We start from the raw sequence: 11,327 nt of genomic DNA, 5'->3' as shown, positions 1-11,327 counted from the left end.
ATTTTGTGGTAAAAACAGGCCATATTTAAGTTTTCCAAAACAGCAGGTATCCACCAATTTTCTCTCTAAAAATCAAGCTAATGTGTCATTTGAAATAGCAGTGTATAAACCTGCACACAAAATGGAACCCCCTAACACTCCAGGGAGCGTCAACAAAACATCCAGCGTTGTAAGAATGGGTTTAAATTAGAACAAATGCTGAACGAAGAAGCTGAGTGGTATTTTTGCCCTCCCCTTTTTAATGTTTTTTGTTTTTTTACGATTATTTGAATGGATCTCTAGGGGAAGAAGGGAGGGCCAGCTAGAAATATTGAGTATTCCTTAAAAAATAAAATACTGAACAACAACCAGAATATTAAACAAAAACCCCCGAATAAGACATCACTTTAGAGACTTAAAGGCATTAATAATACAAACAGGTAACCTATCGTAAGTCTAACGTATCTGTTGTTGTCGTCTGTTTTTTTTTTCATTTTTTTTTTTTTGAATGCAAGTACTGTCTATGGCACTTGATGTGGAGTCGGCAACATGAAGGTCAAAGCTTCAATGTGCTTAGGAAAAAGGAACACTGCTGTGTCTTGAACTAGAAACATTCATTGTTGTCTTTTTGCAAGTGTCCTCCATCCCTGCCCTATCCCTCCCCCAAATCCCCAGACACCCCCCCCCCCACCCGATTCATTACAATCAAGTCCTAGAAAAGATCGGCTTCAACAAATGGAACAACTGCATGCATGACACCTAGTCTCAATAATGACATTCGTTATTTTTTTGTTTTTTTTTTTTGTTGTTTTTTTTTTTGGTTGTTGTTTGTTTCAAATTGTTCATTTTTTTTTTTTTTTTTTTTTTTTTTTTTTTACATCGTCTCAATACAAGGTGCACCTTAGCTTGTAAACCATGAACAAAAAAAAAAAAGGAAGAACAACCATCATCATCCTCCAGCCTCTTCCCTGAAAAGAAAAACCCTCTCAAAAAAGAAAAAAAATTAAAATAAAATAAAAAATTGATGAACAAATGAATGAAAAAGAAAAAAAAAGAATCCCCAGAATATTTTCGTATCTCTTGAGTTGTTGTTGTACCCAGTTCCCCCAACCCCCCAAAAACCACCCCAAAAATACTGATGCCTCACATTGACCGTATCTTGAAATGGCTCCGACTCTCCAGGACCAATAAAAGGCAGACAAGGATGTTCATTCAGTCTCTCATTCAGATGTTGTCTCTTTCTCTGCGTCTCTTGTCTGGTTCACTCAACCCCAACCCTAGAAAGAGTTTTCTCGACCTTCAACTGAACTTAAAAATCTGTTAAAATTCTCCTTAGCGGTGTTAGCATGCGCGTTTTCCGTCATCCCAGGGAATGGGGGCATGACTCTTCATCCGGATCTTCTTTTGCTCTGGTTGCAGTGTAAAGGGTGGTTCCTAAATTTTGGACGGCACACAAGCACATTCCGACGTGATCTGAAAGAAAATGTTAATTGCCATATTGTTAATTTTAACTTAACTTTTTCAGCCAATAACCTATCATTTCCTTCACATTATTAATAAAGACATTACACTCACACCCAGGAGTCTGGATGTATAATTTAGACTGTACCCAAGCTACTCAAAACTCGGCCGGCCCCTTCTAGGGGACCACACAATGAAGCAAAAAAAACTACAGAATACAGGAGGTCCTCGGGTTACGTCAGTCCTGAGTTACAATGTTTCGTGGTTACGACACATCTCCCATTTACTGTGTAAAGCCTTGTTTTGACTTAAGTGGTTTTGCGTCGTAAACGTCGTAACGTGAACTTCGTGTGTGGTGTGCGTGGCGCGGCGGAAGAATACACAGTTACGCGGCTCGGGACCGAGGAGGATAGGTATTAGGATAAGATAAGTGCTTACAGTATGTAATTTACGTACAGTATCTACGTATGTTCCGACTTACACCGAAAATCAGTTTACGACGCGACGTAGGAACGGATCAACGTCGTAAGTCGAGGACCCCCTGTAGTGTGTAGTTTTCTTCATCTCATGTGAACAAACATTACATTTCCTCCTTTAATGTAATTATCTAGGTGATAAAAATCAGTTTAACATAAACATGTATTTACTGTTAAAGTTGCAATGTTTTGTTTTGTGTTTTGTGATGTCACAAAACCTAATGAATTTACATGTTTTCAGTCCAATTGCCTGAAGCTGATTAAGCCACTGAAACTGAAGTTATAAAGAGTGTTGCAGCCGAGACTGCTTTTTGAACAAGGCAAAGTACAAGATCATCCATCCATCCATTATCTGTAACCGCTTATCCAATTTAGGGTCGCGGGGGGTCCAGAGCCTACCTGGAATCATCGGGCGCAAGGCGGGAATACACCCTGGAGGGGACGCCAGTCCTTCACAGGGCAACACAGACACTTTCACTCACACACACTCACACCTACGGCCACTTTCGAGTCTCCAATCCACCTGCAATGTGTGTTTTTGGACTGTGGGAGGAAACCGGAGTACCCGGAGGAAACCCACGCGGACACGGGGAGAACACACCAACTCCTCACAGACAGTCACCCGGACCGGGAATCGAACCCACAACCTCCAGGCCCCTGGAGCTGTGTGACTGCGACACTACCTGCTGCGCCACCGTGCCGCCCAGTACAAGATCAAATGAATTCAAAGATGAGAGAAATACCACAATGTTTTGAACTGATTTTCATTGTGATGTCACAATACTGTAAAGCTGAGATCTAATGGGTAGAGAAAAGGTGAAAAAAACATTAAAGCCTTTTCTACTGATAAGTAAACCTACACAACTGTGGACATCATGGTAAATAAATACACAGAAGAGAAAGATATGGGTCCTTGAAACGTTAGACTCCAACACTGTTGAGCATAATGTGCTGAGATATTTTAACCCCAGGTATCAGTGTAAAGAGCAACTTACTGTTTGAAATGCTCCTACATCTGAGTCACATACTTGTGACTAGTCAGATGATCTGCAGATATTATTGGAATCTGGAAGCGAGAATGAAGAGAACAAAAGCAACTTTAATTGAAAGCATCAAGCACCAAGAGCATTTAGCAGCACACTTCTATTTCTAATGCCACAGCAGCCTCAGAGCCAGCTGAGTTGTCTCCTGCACTTTTGTAAACAGCTAATGGCCACCTGTTCTGCTGTCTATTTTGCCTACAGTGATTGATCATTTTCCTAATCCCTTACTGATGGATATAGTCACTGGCCACTTTATTAGAAACATCTGCTATAAAACTACACAGTTAGTGTCAGCCATCTTGTTTCTGACCACAAAGCTACTGTTGACTGGATGTTTTTTGGGCGATGGACCTGTGGTAACTGGAACTGACTGAAGTGAATTGCTTGAACCCACAACCTCAGGACCCTGGAGCTGTGTGATAGCAACACTACCTGCTGTGCTAACATGCCGCATTTACAATGTTTATAAATATATATATATATATATATAAACCCCAACAAAATCAAATATAGTGGACATTTAGATGTATCCAATAGTGGCTGGTGAGCGGAGTTATAAACGGGCTGTTTCTAATAATGTGGAGAGTGAATGAAAGCAGAAAGTAGGTGTTTCTAATAAAATGGCCAGTAAATATACAGTTTTATTGTGATCACAACAGGACGAACCAGCGTTCGCCTTCATTTGTTCACTAGGACATGCAGCTGGGCCTGTGTTTTATAAATAACCTTCATAAAAACGACGGCCCTCTTGGGTACGCTGACATCACTCCAAATTAAAGGGGCACTCTGGCAAAAATGCAAAATGTCTCTACAGCTGTTGTAAACACTCCTGCTTGTATCCTGGTATCTAGAGAGAGAGTCTCATGTCTAAAGACCTGATGATGTATAATAAAGGTGGGTGGAGCTAATATTAATGGATGAAATCATAAAAATGATAAAAAAATTATTTAAAAAGTTCAGTGACTCTAGTAAAGTAAGGCAAGGTTAGCGCTGAATATTATATGTATATATATATATATATATATATATATATATATATATGCTAAGTCAGTGTGACATTATTTGTGGCCTATGCCACCTACTGTTTCTACCTATTACTGTAATGCAGTTGTCATGGAGGTGGTATGAATGGGTAATGCACATGTTGGACCTTGTGTTGCATTAAAGTATTGCCCTAAATTCTGCCATAGTTGTAGTTTGACACCCGAACCCTAACCCTAGCCCTAGCCCTAGCCCCTTTATTACACTGACCTTATCTGTTTAACTGGTTTCCGTAACTGAAAGGTGTAATAGTGCCTGGTTAGGTTTTATTAAGGACAGATGAAGCAGGTGTGACTCTGGGAGGCTTCAGCAACAATCGAATGACTAACACAGCAATGAACTCAGGCCTAGCATGAAATATGGAATAGGTTCTTTTGAGTTGAATGGTTAATGATTGCACTCAGCATGCAGGTTAATGCAAATATTATAATACAGCCATACACCCGCGCGCGCGCACACACACACACAATTGTGTGCACAGGCACACACACACACACACACACACACATGAATATACATATTACCACAAACAAACACACAATCAAATACACACAAATGCGCCCCCCCCCACAAATGTGCAAACGCACACAGGCACACAGAAACACACATACACACACATGCACATACACAAAAACAAACATAAATAATCACACACATGCCCACACACGTACGCGCACACACACACTCACACACACACACACACACACATGAATATACATACAGCCACAGATGCACACACAAATACATACCCACACTTGAGCATGCACATACACACATACGCAGACACACAAACACGCACACACACATGCACATGCATACAAGCACATACTGGTACCTGCATACACACACACACACCCATTACCGAGTGAGATGCTACAGAACTAAATGAAGGCAGAGGGAAAAGCGGTAAAGGAGCAAACCTGATTGGCTGTGGCTGTTGCGAAGGGGACACTTGTGGCAGATGTGGTGGCTGCTGACACAGTGGCTGGCGAAGCACCGTGCATCATGGGAACTTTTTCAGAGGGAAAATAACCAAGTAACCAAAATGAAACAGGGGGATAGTGCAGATGTGATATCAGTTTGATTACTGTCAAGTGAAAGCAGATGAAGCATGGTTGAGATGGGGGCCGGGGCAGAGGGAGGGGAGGTAATAAGGGACGTTACACAGAGGACCAGCCATGCCAGAGGTCAATAGGTCAAGGGGCACAATATTAGAGATGGATCATGCAGCCATTGCAAAAGAAGCAACATTTCACTGGGGACATGGGACGTCACAGGAAACATACTGTCGCTGTCCAGTTAAAAACATGTATCTCCATTTTGGTTGATTTGTTTTTATTATTATTACAGCAGCTGTTCTCCAGATCATGTGAAAATGTCTCGATGAATGGACTAATAAAAAAGTTCCAAATTTACTTGGAATAACATTTTACATTGACTTCTATTGAAAGTTAAGAAGATTTTTCTTTGTTTTTAATTGGACAGCGACAATATAGAATATTGTATGTGTGGCGTATTACTCAGAAATATTAAAGGAATATTCTGGTGAAAATTTAAATATACCTGAGCTTGATGTTCAACATATTTTTCTTTAATTTTGCACTGGAACTAATCATTAATGGAAGTCTATCCATTGTTAGAGTATTAACCCTCAGTTTGGGGCAATGGCTACACTTGTTTACAAAAATAGAAGCTAGAAAAAAATGCTAATGCTAATTTCTGATAGCACCCCTAAGGAAGTTACAATACTATGTTAGCTCTGCACTATTGTGAATATTGCTGTAACATATAACAGAACTCACCGTTCAGATCAGATCATGGTTTTTGGGTTATTTTATTATTTTTCTAATCACCAAAAATCAACAACCCACAACTGAGGAATGTTATTCCCCTCTGCACTCTCAGAAAAACTGTAACTGTGATGGTACAAGTTAATGTCAGTGTGGTGGGACTCTCAGTGTTTAGTATTCATACATTTAATTCAAGAATATAATTTTACCTGTTTTGACCTCAGCTGTACCTTGTGAAGAGAGATTTACACTCCCACTACCTCTACCTTCAGCCAAAACAGTACCTGTGTTGGGCATTATTTCATAGTGTGGCTGATATCTCACATGATGATTTTGGACTCGTGTGCAGTTGCTCTAGAGCATCTCCAGTGCATAAATAAAGAAGCAAACTTCAGACATCAGCTATTTGACTTAACAGACTACACAAATTGGCCATAACATTACAACCAAATCACATCCTTGTTTCCGCACTTACTGTCCATTCTCTCAGCCCCACTGACCAAAGAGGAGCGCTTTATAGCTCTACAATTACAGACTGTCAGCCATCGTTTGCTCTGATAACTTTGTTTCCCTTGTTCACAAGATGCTGTTGGCTGGATATTTTTGGTTGGTGGACTATTCCCAGTCTAGTAGTGACATAGTGGGCTTTAAAACTCCAGCGGCACTGCTGTGTCTGAGCCACATGTACACACTACACAACACACACTAACACAGCATCACCATGTCGGTGCCCCTGCAGCATTGAGTAAGATCCTCCAGCTCTGTGGGGGGTCTTGTGGTGGTAGTACAGTCTGTAACAGTGCAACTACAGAGTGCTCCTGCATGGTCAGTGAGGCTGAGACAATGGACCGTGAGTGTGTATATAAGGTGTCTTTCACTTTAATACCCAGAGAGTAGAGAGTTACTATCTAACAGTTAGCTCATCTGAAATGTGCAATCATATTTATTCCACCGACACAATAGAGGACTCCAATAATCACTGCTGTTGTGTGTGTGTGTGTGTGTGTGTGTGTGCTTATCCTCTCAGTAAAATGTCAGGTAAATGTCATGACTCAGGAGTTAATTGATGTCAGTCGTTGGAATAATACGACATTGAGCCCCTCTGATACACAACGCTCCACTAAGTGGTGATTAAAATGGAGCACGGCTAACTGAAAAACAACCCCAAAACAAAAAGCTTGAAGATAATCAAGAAGGAAAGCTGGCACCTACCAACACTCGCTGCAGGTGTCATGCACAATATTGAGCCTGCCCATCATGCATTGCAACAGGAAGTGAAGTGGAAGGGCAGAAGGAGGGAGGGGGAGGAGAGAATCAACACAACCCATCAGCATAACCCATCACACGTGTCATTAGAATGGAAACATAACACAGGAAAACAAGGTTTAGTGGAGAATCGACCTTCTACAGCAGTGAACAGTCAATAAATGGGAATCGATGGCTGTTGTAGCAGTGCCGGGAGGAACTGGGGGTATATTTTTCATCATTTTCAAGCACATTAAATTATGGCACAGTGTTAGTTTTATTGAAAGAGCTACAAGGAGATCCTTGCGTTTCCAGGTCCATTAGGGTTCATATGGTATAAGTGGTATAACCGCCAAGAACATAAACCCAAATAATTGTCCATATTTAATGAGTAGGGTGATTTACATTCACAACGAATCAAGTAGCCTTCAGCAGAAGCAATTTATGATTGAACTCGCTGACCCACTTTATTACACAAACTGCTCTGCCCACAAGCGCACCCCTTTCGTAGCAACAGTTGCTAAGGTGGACAAGCTTTACAGAACTCTAGCAACAATCCCACACTTGAGCTGTGGCTGAAATACCTCCCTACCTTCCCGTTAGTATTGTGCCACATAGCAAAGCATTACTGAGAAACCCAAGTGATTTTGGACATTTCCGCTGTTTGCTGCTTAGAAACAAACTAATTTGCAATGCACTTAGGTCCACGTTCAGCTCGTGTAGTGAGCGAGGATGAGTACTACGAACAACAAGTGTATTGTGGGGGATTGTAGTCCCAGCAAAATCACGCTTAAATTCGACTTTACGATTTGAACTTAGTTGTGTGTTAAAAAATGAACCATTAATTTAGAGCCACTACATAGTTCTGCATTTAAAAAAAAAATAATAATCTAAAGCTGAAAGTATAATAAAAGCTGTTGGAATGCTGTTTTAAGTTTTAAGTTTAATAACTGATTAAATGGATATAGTTTAAAAGTATCTACTATGTTTAAGGGTATTATAAGTGTGGGGGATCAATGGGTAAGTGTTATCTGGCTGAAGGTGTAGTGGATAATGTGTACTAGAGCTGTGGGGAGTTTTCATGGTTAATGTTTATTTGGCTGATGGAGTATTTGTGGATAAGAGTTATTTAACTGTGGAGTTATTTGTTTGTAGAATATTTGGTTGTGAGCAGAAGTGGTATATTGTCCAAGGCTATTTAGCTGTACACGGATCATCAAGTTATATTGGTACCACTAAGATTGACTGTGGGTCATTAATGAAAATGACAGTGATGAATATTTAAATGTCCTTATCAGTATTGCTGTATTGTAGGCCAAGTTTTCTCGTTATAGGTCAAAAAGGGGATTACTCCGGTGCTGTTTGAAGCATAAAGGGTATGGACAGGTAAATCAGGACCATTTGAAATTGAAAAGATATGTAACATTACTTTTTTAAACTCACTTGTAGCTCTTTTAATGCACTTTTAACATGATTAGAGTTCCTGGGCACCACATTCAAACATTGCACACACAAACTAGAGAGCGAGGCTGCGACTTTAAGTTGGACTCTCTAACACAGCTGGGAATAGGGGGTAACTTACAGAGACTTTAAGGTCTTTAAGCAATAAGCTGCTGGGGAAACTGTGGCTAGTTTAGTGGACAGAAGGAATTCATCTTTAAAATGTGATTTGGGTCACAAAAATAATGTGTGATTAATGTTCATGCCTATAGCAGGTCAGCTGACTCTCAACAGACATTGTGACATTTGATTGACAGCTAATGTTTGGCTGGAAAATGGATCATGGAAATTAAGTGGTACTAGCTACTGATCTAAATCTCCTGTCTATTTGCACGCTTTAAACTGGCTGTGACTGGACGTGTGTATGTGTGTGTGTGTGTGTGTGTGTGCATGCAGGTAGGTGGGGGGGGGGTGGTGTTTTGCAGTGTGGGGGGAACAAGAGTATCAGTGTGGTGAAAATCGATGCGACTCTATTTTTAGGACAGCAGTGAGATGACTTTGCTGTGGACGGGTAGGGCCGAGCTGGCGCCGGTGCTGACGGACCGACCGGGACAAGGATAATGATGATGCTTCACCTTGACCGAGCCTACTTATAAACACACTGCGGTATTAACACAGTGCCAGGCCTTCGGCGAGCAGCTACTGGGCCAGACAGCCATTTTAGGTAAAGAGGTTTTAAGATTTTACGGCCCATATTATTTGCAATAAAATAGTATGTAAACACTCTTAAGGCTGATTCGTTATGATTTATAGTTATTTTTACAATAACGAATCCAGCTCCTGTCCACAGGTGGCGCTGTTTTGTAAAGCTTTCTGTTACATCCCTGAAGAAGAGCTAGAGTACCGGTGCTGTAAACTGTTGTGGGAGTGTGTGTGCTATCTGCATGTGTATACAAAGTGAACATGTTCTTTTTCCCCCTTATGAAGTAACTATGATGAATATGTAGTCACCTAGATATAAGCATGAGTAACCGAAATGATAGGACACATATGGGATTTAAGGCATTCCAGTGTGGCTCACATAGAGGAAGCAAATTTACGAATGGGCTTATTCGATTGTTAACAGACTCAAGGTTAACAGAGGTTGCATCATCCAGTCGTTTTTATCCAGTGTCTGATCACACTTGGATTAAAGACCGCAGACAGAATAAATAGGACTTCTCAGAAATAGAGGAACAAAAAGATGTGGCAGACTCAGTGGTCTATGAAGAATTAGGGGAGAGGAGAGAGAGAGAGAGAGAGAGAGAGAGAGAGAGAGAGAGAGAGAGAGAGAGAGAGAGAGAGAGAGAGAGAGAAAGAGAGAGAAGGGGGGAGAGAGAGAGAGAGAGAGAGAGAGAGTAAGAGAGTGAAAGTGAAAGAGAGAGAGAGAGAGAGAGAGAGAGAGAGAGAGAGAGAAAGAGAGAGAGTGAAAGAGAGAGAGAGAGAGAGAGAGAGAGAGAGAGAGAGAGAGAGAGAAAGAGAGAGAGGGGGGAGAGAGAGTGAAAGAGAGAGAGAGAGAGAAAGCGAGAGAGTAAAAGAGAGAGAGTAAGAGAGAGAAAGTGAAAGAGAGAGAGAGAGAGATTGAAAGAGAGAGAGAGAGAGAGAGAGTAAGAGAGAGAGAGAGAGAGTGAAAGAGAGAGAGTGAAAGAGAGAGAGAGAGAGAGAGAGAGAGTAAGAGAGAGAAAGTGAAAGAGAGAGAGAGTGAAAGAGAGAGAGAGAGAGAGAGAGAGAGAGAGAGAGTAAGAGAGAGAAAGTGAGAGAGAGAGAGAGAGAGAGAGAGAAAGAGAGAGAGGGAGAGAGAGAGAAAGAGAGAGAGGGAGAGAGAGAGAGAGAGAGAGAGAGAGAGAGAGAGAGAGAGAGAGAGAGAGAGAGAGAGAGAGAGAGAGAGAGATTGAAAAGAAAGCCTGTAGCAGGTTAATGAAGACATTTTAGATAAGAAAATTCTTTAGAGGTGAGCACTTAAATAATATACAGCTTTGGTTTTGCTAAATTAAATTAATGTGCAGAATAATGTCCTTCAAACGTTTATTTATGTTAAAAATTCTTAATTTATTCATTATTATAATGGAAATTCTGGATAAATAAGTTGCACAGTTCTGGAGAAGCTCCTATAATTTACAGAAACAGAGTAGGAATTCTTCTCATTGACGGTGACAGGAACCAGGCGACTTATAAACGTAAAACCTGAGGTAAGGTAGTTTCCTGAAATGGCTATGAAAATGTAACCTGATGTCTAACACATAGGTCATGTATTTTTTTAGATAATATTTTAGATCAAATAAAATATTGATACTTTTTTAAAAGGGATGTTGTAGTATAAAACCCTTTTTCGTTTTATGCGAGAGCGCAAAGATGAGGTTAAATCGAGAAAGAAGAGCACTGAGTAAAAACAGAGAAAACGAGAACGGAGAAGAAAGATGGCTGAAAAGTGGCCTTTCTGAACAGGTCTGTTAACACACGGGTAGGACTCTGCTGTGGTTTTTGTGCGGTGAATTATTAAGAAAACTAAAAAAGACTGACTAATGTTCACTAAACTACGGTTTACATTCAGTAGAATAAGGCAGCTTAAGGCCTTTGTTTCCTATCATAGGGTCATTGCACGTTTGAGACTGTAGGGGGCGCTCTGCAAAGTTAGTACTGGTCATGCACCGGGTGGGGGTCAACAGATCAACTTAAAGGTGCCCAGGTAAAGGTTTCAAATGCGGCTTACCTGATGGTATGAAGGCTGCCTGTTGATGGAACTGCATGTTGGTGAGGGCCTGTTGATACTGGAACATTCCAGTGTTAAACATGGCGGTGGCACCATTGGTTTA

General features: G+C 40.9%; 1 protein-coding gene across 1 annotated transcript; it reads right to left on the bottom strand.

Moving 5' to 3' along the window:
- Positions 1-708: 708 nt before the first annotated feature.
- Positions 709-11,319, bottom strand: LOC136677637 (muscleblind-like protein 1). Its single transcript, XM_066655214.1, has 5 exons — positions 11,225-11,319; positions 7,003-7,038; positions 4,921-5,012; positions 2,912-2,982; positions 709-1,452 (listed from the first exon to the last, which is right to left on the bottom strand). Exons 1-4 carry the CDS (start codon positions 11,304-11,306, stop codon positions 2,926-2,928), a joined length of 267 nt encoding a protein of 88 aa, XP_066511311.1. The 5' UTR covers positions 11,307-11,319; the 3' UTR covers positions 709-1,452; positions 2,912-2,925.
- Between the last annotated feature and the right edge of the window lie 8 nt (positions 11,320-11,327).

The sequence above is a fragment of the Hoplias malabaricus genome, chromosome Y, assembly GCF_029633855.1.
Source record: "Hoplias malabaricus isolate fHopMal1 chromosome Y, fHopMal1.hap1, whole genome shotgun sequence".
Lineage (NCBI taxonomy): Eukaryota > Metazoa > Chordata > Actinopteri > Characiformes > Erythrinidae > Hoplias > Hoplias malabaricus.
Note: the sequence above shows the minus strand (reverse complement) of the source record. Positions and strands in the feature narration are given on the sequence as shown.

Bases quoted from the DNA above. Each gene is read 5' to 3' on its own strand.
- LOC136677637 (XM_066655214.1), bottom strand. From the start codon at position 11,306: ATGTTTAACACTGGAATGTTCCAGTATCAACAGGCCCTCACCAACATG. The intron at 7,039-11,224 runs GTAAGCCGCATT...CATGATGGGCAG, and splicing joins GGCAGCCTTCATACCATCAG to GCTCAATATTGTGCATGACA. The intron at 2,983-4,920 runs GTTTGCTCCTTT...TCTCGCTTCCAG, and splicing joins CAACAGCCACAGCCAATCAG to ATTCCAATAATATCTGCAGA.